Raw genomic sequence first — 23,078 nt, 5'->3', positions numbered from 1 at the left:
ATTCATGGCAGATACAGCTATTCACAGCTACTACCCACAATGGCTACGCTCTGCCCTCCACAGTTGGAGGCAGCAATTCTTCTGAATACCAGCTGCTGGGAACCACAGAAGCAGGGAGATGCTCTTGTGGAAAGAATATATTGACATTAAGGTTTCGTTTCGTTTTTCAGAGGGAAGGGGAAAGAGGGTGAGTTGAGTGCCAGATTTCGAAATCAGTCTGAAGCAGTCTTGCAAAATTTCAAGAGGCCTTGCTAAACCTAGATTATAAGCAGTAATATTAATTTATGAATCACCTTTCACAGGAGTCACGAGGCAATTTACAAACACACCATAAAACCAAACACAAAAGGGCTTTCAGTTTGCAATGCAGGGGACCTTCTGAATTTTTGCAAAGCAGAACTGAGGTCCAATACGTTTCCCGTTCCTTTCTTTCCCCACTGATTATAGCTTTGATTTGAGCTCCAGAGTCAGCATGAGTCAGAGGATGGGAGAACGAAACCAGGTAAGAGACATCCTGTCCTTCCATAGACAGTGTGTGTTGGTTCACTTTGTGTTTTGCAGCAAGGGACAACTGCCTATTCCTGCCCTAGAGACAACTGCATGGAAGCATGGACACGGGAGGAGGCCTGTACCACAATGCAGGGACACATTTGGCATTTGGAGGTGAAGCACCAGCCACCTGGGAATTCTCCTTCCAGGATCAAACAAACAAAGTGAAAAGCAGGACTATCTTTTTCCAAGAGCTTATATGTCAGAGAGGAAAGCTGGAAGACCAGAATGCAACCACAACATTTCTTCCTTGTAGACTACATGGTGCCAGCGGCCAAGACGGTCAAAGTAGCAAGGCGCCAGATTATTTTTATCGTTAAGGGTTACTACGCTGCAATTACTTGTCTGACAACCACAAGACGGTGAGGGTTCCAAGGCCTGGGAGCAGGATCCACACGTCTTTCCATGTTTCATCCTCCAAAAAAACCCTGACCAATGCACAGCAGGAACCTTCCTCTAACTTAACTGAGAAAGGCTTACGATAATATTTTGCAGAAGCTAAAGTGCTGTTAGATGTGTGGTGCTGTGACTGATAACAAAGAAAGGGCCCCCGCCCCATAAACTAAAATACTGGCATCTGCTGTATGCAAGCTGTCCAGAGATCACATTGCTTATGGTGGGAGACAGACAATAGTCTTCCAACAGACCCATAGGCATCATGGAACCAGGATGGCTGCAGATGGAATCTACACTCACCCATGTTCATAGGCTTTATAGCCTTTCTCCAGATGCAACAGTGGGACAAGACAAATGTGTATGTAGTTGGAGAAATGAGACTGTCTCCAGGGATGCTTGCTCTATGTAGGGAGATTCTGACTCTGCAGAATGCAAGGCTACAATTGCCGGCATGCTCTTGTGATGAATATGCTAGCATTGGCCCCACACGATAACTGTTGGACAGGGTAGCCAACACGGGTGTTCTCCGTGATGTTCTGGAGTACAATTCCCATCATCCCTTAACATTGGCCATAAGCCAGGCATGGCCAAACTTGGCCCTCTAGCTGTTTTGGGACTACAACTCCCATCATCCCTAGCTAACAGGACCGGTGGTCAGGGATGATGGGAACTGTAGTCCCAAAACAGCTAGAGGGCCAAGTTTGGCCATGCCTGGCATAAGCAGTGTTAGAAATTCAGATATATAAGCTAGGCACAAAACAGCTCCTTAAACCAAGGTTGTTATTGTTGTTTAGTCGTTTAGTCGTGTCCGACTCTTCGTGACCCCATGGACCAGAGCACGCCAGGCACTTCTGTCTTCCACTGCCTCCTGCAGTTTGGTCAATCTCATGCTGGTAGCTTCGAAGACACTATCCAACCATCTCGTCTTCTGTCATCCCCTTCTCCTTGCGCCCTCCATCTTTCCCAACATCTGGGTCTTTTCCAGGGAGTCTTCTCTTCTCATGAGGTGGCCAAAGTATTGGAGCCTCAGCTTCACGATCTGTCCTTCCAGTGAGCCCTCAGGGCTGATGTCCTTAAGAATGGAGACGTTTGATCTTCTTGCAGTCCATGGGACTCTCAAGAGTCTCCTACAGCACCAGAATTCAAAAGCATCAATTCTTCGGTGATCAGCCTTCTTTATGGTCCAGCTCTCACTTCCATACATCACTACTGGGAAAACCATAGCTTTTACTATACGGACCTTTGTTGGCAAGGTGATGTCTTTACTTTTTAAGATGCTGTCTAGGTTTGTCATTACTTTTCTCCCAAGTAGCAGGCGTCTCTTAATTTCGTGGCTGCTGTCACCATCTGCAGTGACCATGGAGCCCAAGAAAGTAAAATCTCTCTCTGCCTCCATTTCTTCCCCTTCTGTTTGCCAGGAGGTGATGGGACCAGTGGCCATGGGGTTGATGGACATTGTACTCCAAAACACCTTGATGTGCTTTGAAACTGCTAGGTGGGCAGGAGCAGTGACCGAACAATAAGAGCTCACCCCGTCACGGAGATTCGATCCGCTGACCTTCCGATCGGCAAGCCCTAGGCTCTGTGGTTTATTATGCCCCAAATCCCTCGCCCAGTGTATCATTACAGATTTAACCTAGTGAAGAGTTTTTCTAATCTGTAATGATTAGGAATTGTAGGTACCGATATTCCAAAGGAGCAGAGAAGGCTTTTTATGTATGTGACGACAGCCGCATGGATGTAACTAGCCCAGAGATGGAAAGAGGACAAAGTCCCTACCAGAGAAGAATGGCAAACTAAGTTGCTGGACTTTTGACGAAATGGCAAAACTTACCAGAAAGCTCAGGAACCAAGAAGACCAAAACTTTAATAAAAATGGGAGAAATGTATAACTTACCTGGGAGACCAACGTAAGCACATGAAAACATTAGCAGGATTGCAATAACACTTGTAGCGCAGCAAATATTAGGGATAAAATGGAGTGTAATAATAATAATAATAATAATAATAATAATAATAATAATAATTTATTATTTGTACCCCGCCCATCTGGCTGGGTTTCCCCAGCCACTCTGGGTGGCTTCCAACAAAGATTAAAAATACATTAAAATACATAAAATATGGCTTACTGAATAATATGCAGTTGAAAAGGTTGACAGTAGGACCCATGGAGGGGAAGGCGGGAAGTCCTGAGATTCGGAGGAATCTCCAAATATGGGTATGTATTTTGCATTGTTATAATTTTATACTTGAAAACCAAATAAAGATTATTTAAAAAAGGAAAGAAAGAAAGAAAAACTCTTCACTGGTGGCAATAAGCCAGAGCAAATCCAGAAGGGGGTGAAGACTTAGCAGGCTGCTCTCTTACACACCCATTCACTCTCACTGAACTACTTGTCTGAGTATGAAGGAATTCCTGGCTCTTACCTGACCCTCTCCTCTTCAGCTCTCTTCAGGTCTGAATCCCGCTGAAGCACCTTGAGGATCGCCTCCTGCTCTTCATCCGTAAGGAAGCTCAAGTCGATCATCTTGCTATTTTTGTACAGAAATCGTTTTGGTTACAGAACAGAGAGAAGAAACCTAGCAGCCTTCACCAAGAGCACCGGAGCGAGCAGCAGTTTTTAAAATGTTCCCGAATTCCGTTTTCTTGTTAGAACTAGGAGATGCGCTTCTCCCGCCGAGACTCAGTGGATAAGGCATTGCATTCCTGGATTGCTCACATCACATATACGTCGCAAGGGAACCTTGCTTCATGCTTCAGCAGCTCATGGGATTAACTGCATGCTCCGGAGTCCAATGTGAGCATCACCTACGGAGAAGAAGCAAGAGGGAAGTATTAAGCTCCAGCCCTCTTGGCCAAGGAAGCAAAGCTTTGGGGCAGCAGGGACAGAGAATTATTTATTAACTAAGGGCTTGTCCACACTTACTGTACTTTTCCTGCGCTCTTTCGAGGCACAGTCTGTGATTTAAAGGTCGGTGTACAAGCACACACACACACACCCTTTATGGGGGGTTCCAGAGCTTTCCCCTCAAAAACCCACTCTTTAAAGCTCAATTGGAACAAACGTCAATTCGTGGGAAACCTAAAGTGACGTTTGCTCCAATTCAGCAGGTTTTCGAGAGGAAAGCTCAGGGCAAAAAAAAACAACAAACCCCAACAACATTCAGAAACAGAGCAGGGACAAAACAATGGGACAAAAGATAAGTACAGTGGTACCTCGGGTTACATACGCTTCAGGTTACAGACTCCGCTAACCCAGAAATAGTACCACGGGTTAAGAACTTTGCTTCAGAATGAGAACAGAAATTGTGCTCCGGCGGCGCAGCAGCAGCGGGAGGCCCCATTAGCTAAAGTGGTGCTTCAGGTTAAGAACAGTTTCAGGTTAAGAACGGACCTCCGGAACAAATTAAGTACTTAACCCGAGGTACCACTGTATAGAGCATCTTAAAAAGCAGAGATATCACCTTGCCAACAAAGGCCCTTATAGTTAAAGGTATGGTTTTCCGGGTAGTGATGTATGGAAGTGAGAGCTGGACCATAAAGAAGGCTGAAGAATAGATGCTTTTGAATTATGGTGCTGGAAGAGACTCTTGAGAGTCCCATGGACTGCAAGAAGATCAAACCTATCCATTCTTAAGGAAATCAGCCCTGAGCCCTCACTGGAAGGACAGATTCTGAAGCTGAGGCTCCAATACTTTGGCCACCTCATGAGAAGAGAAGACTCCCTGGAAAAGACCCTGATGTTGGGAAAGATGGAGGGTACAAGGAGAAGTGGATGACAGAGGATGAGAAGGTTGGACAGTGTTCTCGAAGCTACCAGCATTGACCAAAGTGTGGGAGGCAGTGGAAGACAGGAGTGCTCTAGTCCATGGGGTCACGAAGAGTCGGATATGACTAAATGACTAAACAACAACAACCACTGTATAGATAAGCCCTTAGCACTTAGTCACAAGTGTCTATAGCATGCCAATAATAATTTGCAGTTTTATGATGCCAAAGCCAATTTGCAAACTGATTTAATTCGACCTTCATGGGGAGTGAGGAGATCTTTAGATACTATGCAATGCATGAAAAGCGGTAACTAACCATAATTGAATACGAACAGTATCCTCCACCCAATCAGTTGTTTCCAAGGAGAAAAAAACAGTACAGGGTAAGCACTACAGATTGATGCAGCCTCCATAAAAAATGCTTCTAAGAAGCTGCTACAGCCAACACCCTCAAGGGGGGAAATTCCAGCAGCTAATGACTGACTCTGAAGCAACATAAACAGGCTGGAAGCCAACCCTGTCCTTCCAGGCTGCCCAAGACACAAGTCTCACAAGACAACCAACTCTAGCTAAGAGGAAAACAAGAACATTAACACACCATCCTGCAGGCTAGATTGATAAGCTGCTTTTAAAAAACTTCACTTGATGAAAGTTCACACAGGGTACCAATTCCTGAATAGCAGTTACAGTGTTACCTCGGGTTACAGACACTTCAGGTTGCAGACACTTCAGGTTACAGACTCCGCTAACCCAGAAATAGTACCTTGGGGTAAGAACTTGCAGAATGAGAACAGAAATCGTGTGGTGGTGACACGACGGCAGCGGGAAGCCCCATTAGCTAAAGTGGTACCTCAGGTTAAGAATAGTTTCAGGTTAAGAACGGACCTCCAGAACGAATTAAGTTCTTAACCCGAGGTACCACTGTACTATACATGAACAAGTGGGGGCTGTAACAAAATGTTGCAGTGTGAAACTGCTTCTGTTCAGGGTTCCAGATATTCCAACTCATCCCACCTCACTCTCCATCCCATCCCAAGTCAGCCTTCTCAGTTGTCATGGGGCTGTTTGGGCCTGATACATTTTTTCCCCTTCTCCAAATAATTTTTTGTTTTACTTCTTAAAACTCTGGAATTTCCCCCAATTTTTTGTTTCTCTGCCTGTACTTGTTTTATAACAACGTGTTAATATTTTTGTGCTGCAATTTTGGCGTAATGCATAGAGATATTTTTAACCAGTAAGTAGCTTAGGAATGCTTTGAAATAGAGATCACTATTTAAATGATTTGCTGTTCTTTCAGACCACCTTTCGTTGCAAAGAATGCCAGGTTAGTGTACAAGATATATAAAAACAAAGCACCATTAAGTAAGTTTAAATCGTATAAATATGTTTCCAGATATTATTGGGCTATGTCTCCCATCATCCCTGGCCACTTGTTTTTGCTGGCTTGGTGAAGATGGGAGTTCAACATCTGTGGACCATGGGTTCTCCATCTCTGGTGAGATGGGCTCTAATGCAGATGCATGTTGAACATGCTCATCTCAACACAGAACTGCCTCCCATGTAATAATTATTTTAACACAAAGGGGTCTGAACACCGAAAAAGCGCTGAACGCTGTTCTAGCAATCCTCACAACAACCCTGAAAAGGTAGACCATGACTATTACGCCCATTTCACAGATGTTTGAGAGAGACAATGGCTTGCCAAGGTTCAGCCACAAGTTCATGGAAAGCCTGAGATTTTTGCCAGGGGCTTGCCAGCTCACACTCTCAACATATCCAAATGCACACCATGGTAAGCATGCCAAGTAAGAGTTAATAAGATAGTACTTCTGCTTCGTTGGCTTTCTACGGGGGTTTCCTCTGGGAATGGTGCAAATGGCACTGAAGGCTTTTTAAACAGACTTGCTTATTAAACAACAACAGGAAGGTGATACTGAAAAGACTGGATCAGAGATGGGAAGCTAAGACTATTCTAGGCTTCATCAACAGAAGTCTAGTGTCCAGATCAAGGGAAGTTATAGTACCACTCTATTCTGCCTTGGTCAGACCACACCTGGAATACTGTGTCCAGTTCTGGGCAAAAACTTTTAAGAAGGATGTTGACAAGCTGGAACGTGTGTCTAGGAGGGCGACCAAAGATGATCAAGGGTCTGGAAGCCAAGCTTTAGGAGGAGCTGGGTATGTTTAGCCTGGAAAAGAGGAGACTGAGAGGAGATATGATAGCCATCTTCAATTATCTCAGAGGCTGTCCCATGGAAGAGGGAACACGTTTGTTTTCTCCTGCTCTGGAGAACAGGACTTGAACCAATGCTTTCAAGTTACAAGAATGGAGATTCTGACTAAACATACGGGGGGGACGGCTTTCTGAGAGTTAAGAGCTGTTGGACAGTGTAACGGTCTCCGTTGGGAGGTTGTGGGCTCTCCTTTGTTGGAGGTTTTGAAGCAGAGGTTGGATGGCCATCTGTCATGGAGGCTTTTTGCTGAGGCTTTTGGGTAGATATCCCTGGCTCGTGCCTGCAATCAAATCTGCTTCTAATCGCAGAGCAGCAGCACAAGCATAATCGAGCCCACTTCTGCTGGCAAAAACTTGTCATGGACCTCATTTTTCCCACTGAAGAATGAACCAATTTATCACATTTCCACTCTTGTGGCTTGAGTTCAAGCTAATGCCACGGCAAGTAGAAGCAGGTAGCCAGCAGCTAGATTGCTTCTTTTCTCCCTCACCAAATGTTGGAATGGCCTGGGAAGTCTCCAAAAGCAACAAGCAGAGAAGCTCACCACCACCAGTATCCTGGAACAGTCTGGCTCAACTTTTCCTGCTGAGTTTGCATCTGGGGCAGACAGACTTGGAAGGAGATTGAGACCAGATAAGAGAGCCACAAGCAACAACTAGCAACATGTCTTTTTCCATCCTTAACAGATACTCAGTTAAAAGTAAAGGGGGAATCCTAAGCGTTAATCATTGATGGAAGACTTCTGGACACTTTTTGTTACAGTCCTATTAGCATTTTCTGCTCTTCTGGAAATGCTATCACACAGCAATGGGTTAAAACTTTGAACCAAAGTACAGCAGCAACCTCAGATAACTCCAAGGGATTATGACTATGACTTGTGAGCAAGTCAGAAGGCCAGTCCTGGGTCCAGAGGCATTCATAAGCATTTCACATTTAACTTCCAGGGCTGGTAACGAAACTTGACATTAGCATTCCACGGGTGTCCTAGAGCACAAGTAATCCACGCTAGAAACCGCATTTTAAAATCCACGTTGCAAGGGGTTTAATCAGACGTCTGGGTTTGTGCAATTATGTGTGAGCTAGCAAGAAGGAATGATGGAAAGCAAAAGACAAGGGGAGTGCCAAAAACAGCTTTCCCACAAACTATTATACGGATTTTGCCCCAGTGGTCACAACCTCTCTCTCTGCTCCCTTTGAATTTTCTCCAGAATATACACATAATATTTCTTTATACTGAATCTCTCATACTTTGCTAGAAAGGTTATAAAGACCCACCCTCTTGCCCAGTTCTCTTATCTCCATTAAATCCCATCACTGATCTTCCGCTATCAGAACTCACACTGTTGTTTTTACCTGCCAGATTTTCTACTTAAGCCTTCTGAGGAGGTAACCTTCTATCACATGCAAGGTGCTAAACAGAAGTCATTCCAGCAATTACCGTTTTAACTTTTACGCAGAAGCAGAGCACCAGTTCATTCCTGGCTTTCAGCTGCACCTCACATTAAAGGACTTAGGCCTAATCTTCTTAAGAATTTCTCACTGCAAGGAAAGTTCTTCGTGTGCTCTCCTCTGCCACAAAACGTTGGACAGCCTAAGAGACTGAAGGGTCTCGCTTAGAGCAAGCAAGTGGCTGCCAAATCGGGATGTTGAAATACCACTTGTTGGCATCCAGCTATCTCAAAAGATAATGGAGTGTGCCTCTGTGGATGAACTCAAACTACTGGAGAATCACAGCACCTGCTGTGGCTGCAGAGATCAGTGTTCTTGCTGCGTTAGCAGCACTGAAGGGACCTCTCTGGGGCGCAAGCCTGGGCAGCGTGTATGGAGGTTCCAGGCTGCCCAGACAACAAGACCCTCACTAATGTTGACCAAAGGAAAGCAGAGCAATACATTTGGCACCAGCTCAGCTACAGGAGTTGCTGGAAGGAGGCGTACAAATGCCATCCAACCATCTTAGGGACTCCACTCTGGATTTGTGTAGGGTTTAGTCTTTAGCCTCTTCTTCTCTTGAAGATGTCTAGGTAAGCCTAAACATTACTCTAGAGAGGATCACAGAGCGACAGAGAACATGTTTTGTTGCACTCAGAAGGTTCTATGTTCACTCTTTGGCATCTTCAGTTAACAGGATCTCAGGTAGAATGGAGACAAGGAAACTATACAGATGAAACCTGAGGAACGGAGAGACATCTTCACACTTTTGAGGGGAAAGCCCTGGGCTTCCAACCTGACTACAGTTGTACCTCGGGTTACATATACTTCAGGTTACATACGCTTCAGGTTACAGACTCCGCTAATCCAGAAATGAGAACAGAAATCGTGCTCCGGCGGCGCAGTGGCAGCAGGAGGCCCCATTAGCTAAAGTGGTGCTTCAGGTTAAGAACAGTTTCAGGTTAAGAACGGACCTCCGGAACGAATTAAGCACGTAACCAGAGGTACCACTGTATTTATGAAGCATTCCTTGTAACCACCATAAGCTACTTTTCAACTAGCCATTCAAAATCTAGACGATTTCATTTGTAAACCACTTTGCAATCTTTACATGTCTATCCTTTTTAACTGTATTTCTTATCCTCCCTTCACACCAGGTCACCAACTTCATGTTTTGGAAAATAGTTTGTCTCTCAATAGATCATTGCCAAACTTAGCACAAGGGTTCCTGAGGTGGGAGCAGTGATCTCTGTCAACATCTGGATGATGAACACCATTATGATTCAAGATGGCAGTTCGAAATATCATTTTGGCGTGACTTTGCCTGTTTTTTGGGGGGCATAGGTTTGGTTGCCTCTTGAAAGATTGTCACCAAACTTGACATGCATGGTTCTGAAATGGGGGTGGCAAACCTAGGATGCTAGCCACCATTTTAAATCAAGACAGTGGACTGAAATGTCACCAATATGGGCCTCCAAGCCCACAATCACTTCCTCCTTCCTCTCACCTCTACAGGAAGTTACCTCCTCAAGTACTTCCTGTTGACCTGGGAACTAACTATATACACAGAGAAGAAACCTGGTTTATGCAGAACCAAGATTCAATATGCAAAACCCAAAAGAGAGATGTAACATTACTGTGCACATTAAAGCTCTGCTCCTTCCGAATGGAACACTTTTTTTTTCTTTTCCTTAAAACTAAAAGTTTGCAAACCTTTTACCACACCTTGATTAAAATTGGATTTTGAAGTCTTTTTTGAAAGCTAGACTGTTAACTAAGCCAGGGTGGGACGTTCTTCAGCCTCTTATGGGCCAAGCCAGAACACACAATTGCGGGCTGGAACCAACTAAACGGCATCATTTAGCTGCACATAATTAAGGCCTTAAATGCAAGTTTCATGAACACAAAGGATGTCAAATTATAGCTGGTGAGCGTGTTCAGCTTGCTCTGCAGTATTTTTTCCTCAGAAATTGTTAGGCATTAAGAACTGCACCAGACCTTGAAAAACAGCTTTTAAAATTATGGAGTTGGAAAATAATAATAATTCAGTCTTAACACACACACGTTTCCAACTTTTACCATGTTGACATTACATTATTCAAAATTACACACACACATGAGCACAGACATTCATGAAGCCCAGAATGCTTTTATTTTAAATGAAAACCAATATGTGCAGCAGTCAGTCTGCACTAAAACACTTTGGGGGCTACTGCATTTAGTTCACAACACTGAACATCACCCCACCCTTTCAGCATTGAAATAAATGTACAGGCTGACTCCGCATCTAGACATAAGATCACCTTTGCAACCTCCTCCAAAGGCTGCTGTTAAATGCAATTAAACAACAACAACTACTAATAAAGGCATGAGCTAAAAATTCTTCCCAAGTCCTCAGTCAACACTAGGCAGATGCAACTGTTGGCACCTGTTATTATTTACTAGGATTATTCACATGACCTGTGAAACACAATTGCTAATCTCTATTATTACTTCTACAGTGGTACCTCAGGTTAAGTATTTAATTCGTTCTGGAGGTCTGTTCTTAACCAGAAACTGTTCTTAACCTGAAGCACCACTTTAGCTAATGGGGCCTCCCGCTGCCGCCAGAGCACGATTTCTGTTCTCATCCTGAAGCAAAGTTCTTAACCCGAGGTACTATTTCTGGGTTAACGGGGTCTGTAACCTGAAGCTTATGTAACCTGAAGCGTATGTAATCTGAGGTACCACTGTACAGCTATATCCTACCATTTCTCCAAGACATTGTTCTCCTCAATTTGACAGATTCATTTATAATAATAATAATAATAATAATAATAATAATAATAATAATAATAATACATTTCTACCATTTGTAGAATGATAGGACAACATGGACCAGCACTATCCTCCTGTGTTTTTGTAAGAAACTGTTTTTCCTATTTTGCTCATGGTTAAGTGGTCTAGAGGCTTTGGCAGGGATGAGGCAAGCATTTTCGTTATTCTTAGTGAATAATAATGGGAAATAAAGAGAAGACTATTGAAATTGTAAGAACAATTACTAGACAGCAAGACCCATTGGCAGGATTGAGCTGTAAGAGTCTGGGAGGGAGTTCCAAGGGGTATATGCCCCCACACAAAACACCCAACAGAACAAAACACATTTCCTGATAAGATGGTATCTGCAAGGCACCCTCTCCTGCAGAGCTAAGTGATCTATTAGATATGTAAAGGGTGAGACAGTCTATATTGTTGGTTGTAAGACTCTGGGGGGCAAGCAAGTAGCTTGCGCTTATATGAAATTTGGTTGACGTTGTCATGTGAGAAACACAGTGTGGGAATTACAAAATGCCAGTGTACCTTTATAGATTCGTCGATCATGATACTTATCTTCCAGAAAGTGAAAGACCTATCATCACAACTCTAAATTTCCTGCTTCTTTATCAGTGTAACTCAGAAGCTCTGTTTTGAACATGAGCCGGAACTGGCCGTCAACTTCAAAGATATGGGTTGTTGTTTTTTTAATGCCATGGCACAACTTTGCCTTCCTCGAGCCTTTGGCAAGGGATGTGTTGTGAGACCTGAGCCCAGCAACAAGGATGGTGGCTGAGATCTCCTTTGAAAGAATTGCCTTTGTTTACCTTTCTGGATTCCAGTCTCCATGCGTTTATCATTCAAAGAAAATATACTAGTAGCAACAGATTAAATGATATGATCTTCTGCCAAACTCTACGGTTCTTATGGCTCAATCTTGCCAGTGTGTCTGACTGTCCAGCAACTATTATTACAATTTCAGCAGTCTCCTCTTTATTTTCTGCACCTTCATCGGATTTTTAAGGGAGATTAGCCCAACTCATTCACCAAACAAGTAACATTTACTGAAGCTACATTGCATGCAACAGCACACACATTTGCCCAGGTTGCAATCCTATACCCACTTACGTGGGAGTAAGCTCCATTGAAACTCAATGGCACTTTGTTCCACATGCATATGTATATAGGCTTGTGCTGTTAAATCTCAGTTGCTGTAAACTGCAGGAAGGGGAGATAGCTGTTGTGATCAGATCCTGCTGGGGGCTTCTCATAGGCATCTGGTTGGCTATTGTGAGAACAGGAAGCTGGACTAGATGGGCTAGCAGGATCTTCCCACGTTCTTATCTCCCACTTCTGAATTTTCAGTGAAGAGTTACAGATGGGACTACCGCAGCTGGGAGAGCTCAGTTGGTAGAGAATGAGACTCTTAATCTCAGGGCCATGGGTTGGCTACATTGGGCAAAATAATCCTGCACTGCAGGGGGTTGGAATAGATGACCCTAGTGGTTCCTTCCAACTCTACAAATTATATGATTCTAAGAGCCCGATCAGAAGGTCGGTGGTTCGAATCCCCGCGACGGAGTGAGCTCCCATTGCTCAATCCCTGCTCCTGCCAACCTAGCAGTTCGAAAGCACATCAAAGTGCAAGTAGATAAATAGGTACCGCTCCAGTGGGAAGGTAAACGGTGTTTCCGTGTGCTGCTCTGGATTGCCAGAAGCGGCTTAGTCATGCTGGCCACATGACCCGAAAGCTGTATGTCGGCTCCCATGGACAGTAAATTGAGATAAGCGCGGCAACCCCAGAGTCGGTCACGACTGGACCTAATGGTCAGGAGTCCCTGTACCTTTAAAAGTAATCTCAGGGTAGCACCTGGTGAAACTGTCCATTTACACCCCTGTTACAACGTGCAGAATTCCAAACAAGATCTCTCTCTCCCTCTCCTCGCCCCTTCCCTCCTGGCTTTTATTGGTTTCATTTTCTCACATTGTGTTTTCTCCCCAGGACAAAGATGAGTCTAAAACAAGCAGGCGACTGCTTCTCCTTTTGCAGAAATTTCAAGCATGCACCCCAGGTCAACCTCTTCCAGACTTATCTAAAGCCAACCGACCCTGTATTTCTCATGCTTTTAAAACAGAAGTATGGTTTGTCATGGTCCAACAGTGATTGCCACGTTTTAGGCCTGGAACAAATTACCAGCCCATTTTATTCCCAAGATTTTATGTAGCTAGCAGGTATGACTTCCCTTTATACGTTCTCATTGTGACGGCGGGGGGGTGATCCCATCTGCCTTGAAGCATCCAGATTCGCAAATGGGAGGCTCTCTAAAACGCTTATTCTCACCCTCAGACTCGAGGCCAAGGAAACACCTATTTATAATTATGATTTACTACAAAAGCCATTAGAAACAGCCAACAGCAAAACATTTAAGGGATGAAAAAAAATCAGTATTTCAGGACTGTGCCAGCTGTGAAAGGGACAGAACTAAGGGCTTATTTCCTCTGCTCTTTCTAGGCTCCATGTCCAAGTGTGGGTTGTTGTTGTGGGGGGGCGGCGGTTTGCCCCAGAGCTTTCAGCACAAAAACCCGCTCTTTAGTGCTCAATCGGAACAAACATCAATCCACAGAAAATCTAATCAAAATTTTAATCAAAATGGGGGGGGGGGAATCATGCTTAGAAATGGAGGTTTAAAGTGTGGGCCTGTGCCTGGAAAGAGCTGGAGGCATGGATAAGCCCTAAGTCTTGCCTTTTGCATGTACTAAGAAGTGACTTCCTGGCAGGTATACAAACGGAAATAATCCACCTTAGCTGAAGGTGCTAAGCAGGAATCAGTTAACATTCAAGCACTCAATAATTCCACCTGGGAGCATTCTTTCGCTTGCGACAACCTGCAGACTCTGCATACCAGCTGAGGACATAACTATATTATAGACCAATCTGTCCTCATACATGCTGACACTTGTTAAAAAAAGGCTAAAGGAAACCAAAAGCAGTTGTCAGTCAATTCTTGCTTTCTTCCGTCAGCCTATAATTATGGCCTATGCCTCTGTTAACATGACCAAAGTTCCACCTTTAACAGATTGCTCAAAGGCACCCCATAATGCACCTTTGCTGCTGAGAGGTAATATTATGTGTGTAATAATACAGCAAGTCTATCCACGACTCCTCCTCCTACAGCCTTGCATGATGCAGCCAGCTGCCCCCCACAATTAAGGAGGGGCTCTATGACTCTCCAGAGGAAGATTTTCCAGGGTTTGGAGAAAGAAGATGGGGAACCAAGCTCCTTCAACCGTTCCTCACAAGGCTTGGTTTCCAGACCCTTGATCATCTTGGTTGCCCTCCTCTGCACACATTCCAGCTTGTCAACATCCTTCTTAAATTGTGGTGCCCAGAACTGGACACAGTATTCCATGGGTGGTCTGACCAAAGTAGAATAGAGTGGTACCATTAATAGCTTCTTACTGTGGCAACACTGGCAAAAACCATGTGTTTCCACCATTTAGGTCACTGGAGGATAACATAATGAGCTTCATCACCGAGTTCTGCATTAAGACTGTGAAAGCGGAACAACAAAAGGGGTCACGTTCTTGTTCTCTCAGCTTACTTCTTCCTCTTACCACCCTCAGTTCAGATCAAGTTACAGCTTAGAATGAAAATTTAAAAAAAACAACAACACCTGAGAAAAGGTACACAGCATACTTTCAAGAGAGACCAGAATCCCACATAGCAAGTTACCATGCCTGGCCGAAGGTGGGTGACTCCCTCCTACAGGAATGAAGAACAGACTGAATTAGCCACTAAACTGCAGGAACAGCCAATTCCACGAGACACTCTCAAAAACAAGCGAACTGGAAACAGCCAGTTCACTGGGATGAAGGGCAGGGCATCATGAAACAGCATACAGTATATAGGGAGGAAATCCAAACTCCGTATCAAAGCGACACCTTTATTAGGCCAACCAAAACGTGTGCAAGAATTTCAGGGTCTGCAAAACACTTCATCAGGCTAGTGAAGCAGTTCCAAAACTGTGATTCGTGGGCCACGGGCTTCATCCAGGCTTGGCTGTGGATTTGCAGTTGAAGACAGGAGCTGGCACATCCATTTCATTAAGTATTCACATTTTTAATTGTATTTTTATCACTGATTTTGTTTTGGTTGTTTTGTGTGTTTTTTAGTGTGTGACCTACAGATGACCAAGAAGACTGCACTTCTTTAATCAGCTCTAATTCATTAGACTTATGTAGCACAGGGGGCAGAGGCGGGCAGTAAAAGCTCACAGTTTTGCACCACATTAATATGCACCTAGACAGCATCTTAAAAAGCAGAGACATCACCTTGCCAACAAAGGTCTGTATATTTCAAGCTATGGTTTTTCCAGTAGTGATGTGTGGAAGTGAGAGCTGGACCATAAAGAAGGCTGATCGCCGAAGAATGGATGCTTTTGAATTATGGTGCTGGAGGAGACTCTTGAGAGTCCCATGGACTGCAAAAAGATGAAACCTAGCCCTGAATGCTCATCTATCCATTCTGAAGGAAATCAGCCCTGAGTGCTCACTGGAAGGACAGATCCTGAAGCTGGTGCTCCAATACTTTGGCCACTTCATAAGAAGAGAAGACTCCCTGGAGAAGACCCTGATGTTGGGAAAGATGGAGGGCACAAGGAGAAGGGGACAACAGAGGATGAGATGGTTGGACAGTGTTCTCGAAGCTACCAGCACGAGTTTGACGAAACTGCGGGAGGCAGTGGAAGACAGGAGTGCATGGCGTGCTCTGGTCCATGGGGTCACGAAGAGTCAGACACAACTAAACAACAACAACAATATGCACCAGGGAACACACACACCCCAAGGCACAATCTGAAACGCAAGGCTCTCTCCAGCAGCGCTGACAACAGAGAGGTGGCTCCGTCCACCAAGCTGAGGAGAAGTAACTGGTGCCATCTGCCTCTAATGATCCAGCCCTGCATTTATGTCACCTTCAGCAAGATATAACGCTGGAGGGGCTTCTAATGTCCCCTCCACAGATGCATGCTAACCCTGATGCATGCTAACACATAAAACAAAGCGGCGTACATCATTTCATCTCTGGGAGTACAACATAGAACTTCAGTTCCGTAGCTGATATTGCACAGCAGAAATAACTTCAGACATGGCAGTTCAGCCAACAGGAAAGTTGGATACATTTTTGTCATGTGCTCCTGTGACTTCAGATGAGGGTGGAGCACAACGGGTTCCCTTGACTTCCATCTCTCCATTCGCGTTCTTGGTTAATCTCCACTCCATTCTATAAATGTGCTTCCATAGAAGGCAGAAGTCATAAAAGTCTCTTGCCCTGCCCTCTATTTCTTTTTTTTTTTAAGTACTAACCTGGAACAGTACGTTTACAAGTTGGGTAGGGAGAAAATAGAGAGATAAGACTGTCATAAGCACAGCAGCGTTCAGATCCATCATTTATCTCCTTGCCGGAGGGCTAAAATAATTCCTGATGCTGCAAGTAGGTTATGAACTCAGAAGAATTCTTCATAAGGTTGTTTTTAACATTTGTATTTTTCCTTTAACTGGGGCATGAGAACAGGGCAAGTTGTGCAATTCGAATTTTTACAGAGACTCTCAAGAAGGTAAAAAAAACCAAAACAAAAACTCAAAAAAGGGCGCAGTGCTCAGAACATGCAAACTCATGACACACATGCACAAAAGCTGCCAACACCCTCCCAAGTTGGACACACGGGTCAGGTGTGCAAATATTTCCCTGGAAAAGGCAGGTATCTGTGCCCAAGGATACACCCTTACAAGCACAAGGAAGCTGGTGTGCAGAATACACAGGTGTGACCAGTGCTGCCAGCATCGCCAGAAGCCGTGCGACAATGAGGAAACCAATGCAAGGTGAAGCCTCAAGTGCATGCAGACTGCAAGGGCGGAATGCATGGCCATTAATGCCTTTGGCCTCTGAGATAAGCACCTGAAGACTTGCCTTTAGAACCCATTAGACCCAACTAGTGCAGCCATAGGTCAAGGATGATGGAAGCTGTAGCCCAAGAACAGCTGGGGTGGGGAGGCAGCTTCCCCAGGCTTGCTTCACACAGTAGCCCAAGTTTTCCACAGGTGCTTCCACACAAAAGCAGGAGCTAAAGACACACAGCAGGCTGGGAAAGACAAACGCTGGAGAAATGCTAACAGTCAGTGTAGATAGATGGACCAGACTCAGTATAGGGCGTCCTCCTCTGTTCCTAAATTTACTTCTGATCTGCAAATTAAGCCAGACACCCTAGCAGGACAGTAACTCAGAACTGCCACATTCATGTTTATTCCAGGAGTGGGTGGAGAGAAAGACAACTGCAAATCCATCTTTTTTTAAAGTAAAAAAAATATCAAAATCTATGTTAGGAACTAAGAAGACAGAACCTCAAAGGTTCCAATTATTCTGTATTAATCAGCAATATAAACTTAGCAATGGGTGGCAAACCTGTGGCCCTCCGTATCCTGCAGAACTACAACTCCCATCAACTCCAACCACACAGCCTGAGTAAATGGCAGATATACTTGAGCACACTGTTCAAAACTGGCCAGGCATCAGGTGTGTTTTGCAACTGGCCCAGGTCCAATTGCAACCATGTGGAGATCTCAGGATGCCTGGTTGGCGACTGGGGAAAGCGAAATGTCACTTAGAGAAGGATCTCCAAACTTGTCATTTGAAGCTTGAATTTGTTTTATTCTGGGTCATTTCATTTTTATGTCTTTATGTGTTATAAGAGATTTGATCTTTATAATATAAAGCAGTGTAAAAAAATAAATTATTATTATTAATAATAATAATAAAGTCCACTGCAAAAAAACAAAAAAGGTGCATAGACATTCCACTGTGGTGACCATAACCCAGGTTTAAGGCGCCATTTGGCGATTAGATTATATATATTTGAGTTTCTAACACTGCATAGAACCTGGAGACGCGCATGTTCCACACCCCTACCCTAGCAGTGTTTCTCATACTTGGGTCCTCAGCTGTTATTGGATTACAATTCCCATCATCCTTAGCTAGCAGGACCAGTGATGGGAGTAATAGTTTAACAACATCTGGAGAATAAAGTTTGAGAAATACTGCTAGAAAAGTATTTACTACAGTGGTACCCCGGTTTAAGAACAGCCGTGTTTACGAACTATTCAGTATACAAACCCCACAAAACCAGAAGTAGTGTTCTGGTTAGCGAACTTTACCTCCGTCTATGAACGGAAGCCGAATGGTGGAAGGGCACTGGTGGCAGGAAGCCTCATTAGGGAAAGCGCGCCTCAGATTAAGAACGGTTTCAGTTTAAGAACAGACTTCTGGAACGGATTAAGTTTGTAAACCGAGGTACCACTGTACTAAATGCTGTAGAAAAGATAATCTGCTCACCTGTGTTTTCTCATCCAAGTCCTCCTCCACCTCATTCTCAAAACATAAAGGAACGGAAAGCTTTGCATGCAGAAAGTCCCAGGATTCAATCCCCAGTTTCTCCTGGAAGATCTGGGAAAAACTATGGTTTGAAACCCTGAAGACAAGGCCAGCCCTATCATTTGGTAGAAGGAGACAGCTGCCTGGGTGTACAGAGTATGCCACACAATCTGTCCTGTACACTCCTAGGCTGCCCTTAGATGCAGTGGTTGACGTTATCCCAATGCATAAGGTAAGGTTCATGTGTCCAGTCCAATTGATTTCAGCAGGTGGAACTGTCCTTTGCCCAAGGCAGCAAAACCCTTTGGGTTGGCCACAGGCCAACCAGAGCCAGAATAGCAACAAAACAAAGCTAGATGGAAGAATGGTCTGATTCAGTGGCGTACTATGTTCCTGCTCCCAGCATCGGTGAACAGGAGCGCACACGCTCCAAAGATCTGAATTAAGTGATTTTTAAGATTCACTGTATGTCAGGACATTCCTGCAGAGGGAGGAGATGGGCTTGTGCTCACCTGGTGCACACACTGCCCTTCTGGTTTTAAGAGAGCTGTGTGAGAGATCTCATGCGCCAGTAGGACAAAATATTCCTGTTTTACAAGTGCCATGAAAATTCTGAGATCCACCATCAGAAATGCTACCTTAGGCTAAATATGTCTAGCTGCTCCACAGCAGGCTGGAAACAACAATGAATTTCATGTGGCAAAAACACCTGGATCAGCCCCAGGAAAAAGCAAGGGGCATGATTTTGCTTTGAGGCTTTGAAAAGTTTGCTTTTCAAACTGACACTCGTTTTGCGGGAAGTAAACCAAGAGCTGGCATGTATTCCAGAGCCACTAGCTTAGCTTAAAATGTTTATTACTGCTTTCCTGTTTCCTTACTCCCCCAGGCGGAAACTTTGACAAACCCAGCTTGGAGGTTTAGATGCAAGATATTGATCTACGGCGAACACCAGTGCCCTCTTCTCTCTGTCCTTTGCTGGAGAACTTGCCACAGTCCTAAGCACTCTTGGCTGGAAGTTTTCCACACAATCATAGAATCCTGGAAGGGGTCCAAGGGTCATCTAGTCCAACCCCCTGCAATGTGGGGATATTTTGCCCAATGTGGGGCTTGAACCCACAAGCCTGAGATTCAGAGTTTCATGCTCTACCCACTGGGCTACTATTGTTCTTCACTCTGTGAGTTACTTGCACAAAACAAAAAGTGCCACAAGAAAAAAAACAGAGAGCTGTGCATTCAGCTAAGAGCGTAGACCCGCTGACATCAATGAACCTAAGTTAGACATCCGTTTACTTCAATGGGCTTTCTCTGAGTAAGGCTAGCACTGACTATCACCCGTAGTCTGGTGTCAGACAGATAGATAGATTATAGCTGCCCCTTCCTTTGGAAGGAAGGGAAGAATATACCATAAATATTAATAAATAAAAATAATGTTAATTGACACTCCAATCCACCTTAGCACATATCAACAGCCGCTCCGAAAGCCCAGTGCATTCCAAATGCCATTCCTACAAGAGAGAGACAATATTCCCATCTATTTGGCAGCAAAGTCTTAAGGGTAGAGTAAATCATCCTATGGTTATCCTATATATTTACTGACGCACCCTCCTTTTTCCGATAGGGACCCAAGGAGGCTTACAGATATACTGCTAAAAACATGGGGGGGGGGGCAACTTAAATAAAATATTGGGGGAGGCAGGTAAGACCTGGTCCACATGATGGATCACAAGATGCGGGACATGCACACCATTTGAATGGCAATGCCTGTTAACTTTTTTGGGAGGGCACAAATATTTTATTGGGGGGGGGAGTTGGCTCCTATTGGGGGTGGGGAGCACAATTTTTAAAAAGATTGACAGCATCCTAGAGCGAGATAGAGAGAAACTCGGCGTTATTGTTCCAGTGGGGCATCCAGAACTTTTATCTTCCAACTTCTGTTGCCTCTCCCGCCCCTCCAGCTGGGGAGGGGGCTTCCGGCCGCCCGCCCCCCCCCCCCAAACCAGGTCTTATCTCGCCGCCCGGCTGGTCCAGCCCCCTCCCCTCCTCGTTACCTCAGCAACGCCCCCCTGCGAAGCGCACCTGCGCCGTCTCCGCCGCCTCGACTCACCTTCCCGCTTCCGAGGCGGCCAGCAGCGACTCCCGAAAGCAAAGCGAGAAGCGGCAGAAACTTCCGAGGCTCGCGCTGCCCAGAAGGAGGAGGAGCAGGAGCAGCAGGGTAAAAAAAGCGTTACCTCCTCTTTCCTGCCTCTGTTTATGTGCCCCGAACTGCAGCCGCCCTCCGACGCTTCAGCCGGAGGGTGAAGGGCAGCCGGGCGCCTCGCGGGGAAAGAAGGCGAAAGGTGCGCCGCCCGCCCTTGCCTGCGCGGCAGGCGCAACGCCCTTCTGGGCCCTCTGGACCAATGAGAGGCCAGCGGGGACTAGGAGGGCCCTCGGAGGCAGAGCGGGAACGCCCTCAAGCAAGCTTGCCCCCACCTCACTGTTTCCTCTTAAGTCGCCAGCATTGATGAACAGGTTAAAAGCACAGGTCTCCCTACTGGTCCTGGGGAGACTTCACTTTTCACATCTCTCCATTTGTGTTTTTTAATTTTTTTATTTTATCTCCCTCTCTCTCTCTCTCGCCATCACTCCTAGCCGAGTAAGATTGACTTCCATGAACACGGTTTTAACAATGAGTCCCTAAGTGACTGTGGAGGCCAGTTCTGGATCCACACGTCCTTCCACAGTGGGGACATTGGTTCCCTGGCGGGAGTTGATCATGGTGAGGGTTTGCCAAGCGTGGCTTCCTCTTAGCACGTTTCTCCCTTGCGTCCTGAGTTCGAGTGTCTTCAAAGCCCATGACACCTTTGGTAAAGTCTGTTCTCCAACAGACTTTACCAAAGGTGTGTGTATATACCGTATTTTTCGCTCTATAAGACGCACCAGACCATAAGACGCACCTAGTTTTTGGAGGAGGAAAACAATAAAAAAAAATATTCTGAATCTCAGAAGCCAGAACAACAAGAGAGATCGCTGCGCAGCGAGAGCAGCGATCCCTCTTGCTGTTCTGGCTTCTGGGATAGCTGTGCAGCCTTCATTCGCTCCATAAGACGCACAAACATTTTCCCTTACTTTTTAGGAGGGAAAAAATGAGTCTTATAGAGCAAAAAATACGGTATATATATATACACACACACACACCATACATACACACACACACACACACACACTGGTACCTTGGGTGACAAACACTTCGGGTTACAGACTCATGTGTGATTTGGCTTCCTCTGTGCTGAAGTGCTGAAGTCTGGGATTACATACGTACCGATAACCGAAATTCAGCTTTCTACCATGTGAAAAAACACAGGCATCCTTTAAAAAAGAAAAGTTGCAACCAGGCTTTTATTTTTCAGCCAGAACTTCTCAGAACTCAGAACTCAGTTGTGGCACCTCTCTGGTGTGTGCCATTGCCATTATAAGAGAACAAGGGAGGTATTCATGGTGAGTTCCAGCGCTTCTTTTTCTAGAAAAATCACACTGGTTGCAACCCTAATCACACTAGGGCATCTGTCCTGAGTACAGTCATACTTCATGTTACGTCCGTTTCATGTTACGTTCTTTCAGATTACATCCTGCGGTGACCCAGAAGTACCAGAGAGGGTTACTTCCAGGTTTCGCTGCTCGCGCATGCGCAGAAGTGCAAAATGATGTCACACGCATGTGCAGAAGCGGCGAATCGCAACCCGTGCATGTGTAGACGCGCCGCTGCAGGTTGCGCTCTTTTCATGTTGCGAACGGACCTCCGGAACAGATCCCGTTTGCACCCAGAGGTACCACTGTACTAACACTTCAATTTTTTTACCAACTAGACGTTGGGAATTAGGGTCCTTGGAGCAGCTGAACCAATATCAGCTCCAAATCTGGGGGTGTCCATCACAGTGAAGATGCATAATTATTGTGCTAAAGTAGAAACCAGGGTGTTGATATATTTGAGAGTTTGCATAAACTGGAACAAGGAAGTTAAGCTGATTTCTGTTTGTTTTAGAAGAGGCTAATTGCATTTCTTTCTCCGGCCTGACTTGGGACGGTGGAATGTGGTCGTGTCAGTATTCTGAGCAGAAAGGGCAGCATGCAGCAGATAGGAAGAATATGTGGTTGTTTTTGACCAAGCGGGAATATTTTCAGCAAGGAGATAAACGCTAGTTGGGCAGCAGTGAGAAGAAGCTTTCTCCTCTCCCAGCATTGTTAGGAAAAGTTTCAAATGCTTCCCCCAACAGATGGAGACCTGTTGTATGTGTGTAAAAGGATTGTGGTCCTGAGGTTCCAGTCTTAAAAAAACACATGGTACAATCAGCTGTTATGTTTTCAGGCTGCAGATGGGCATGGAATTTTTCAGCACTCCCCTAAATTAAAAAACAACAACCTTGCATTCAGAAAGCAAGCACAGCAGGGAATGTGGGCTGTCGGCCCCTCCAGACAACCTGTTTATGCGGAGGTTAGATTATATC

The 23,078-nt window shown here is 45.0% G+C and overlaps 1 protein-coding gene across 6 annotated transcripts in view; it reads right to left on the bottom strand.

Annotated features, from left to right (window-relative positions):
- SYTL2 (synaptotagmin like 2) overlaps positions 1-20,953 on the bottom strand; it is a 66,583-nt gene extending 45,630 nt beyond the window's left edge. For 4 of the 6 annotated variants that reach the window (XM_081909528.1, XM_081909523.1, XM_081909524.1 and 1 more), the window contains exons 1-2: positions 20,826-20,953; positions 3,373-3,754 (exon numbers count right to left, since the gene is read on the bottom strand). In XM_081909528.1, coding sequence (XP_081765654.1) covers positions 3,373-3,473 — 101 coding nt within the window. In that variant the 5' untranslated portion in view covers positions 3,474-3,754; positions 20,826-20,953. Of the gene's footprint in view, positions 1-3,372; positions 3,755-17,631; positions 17,655-20,645; positions 20,666-20,825 lie in introns of those variants that run through there. The other 2 variants (XM_081909529.1, XM_081909530.1) reach the window with 2 other exon arrangements.
- Positions 20,954-23,078: the final 2,125 nt, after the last annotated feature.

This window comes from Podarcis melisellensis (genome assembly GCF_964234715.1).
Source record: "Podarcis melisellensis genome assembly, chromosome: 4".
Taxonomy (NCBI): domain Eukaryota; kingdom Metazoa; phylum Chordata; class Lepidosauria; order Squamata; family Lacertidae; genus Podarcis; species Podarcis melisellensis.
Note: the sequence above shows the minus strand (reverse complement) of the source record. Positions and strands in the feature narration are given on the sequence as shown.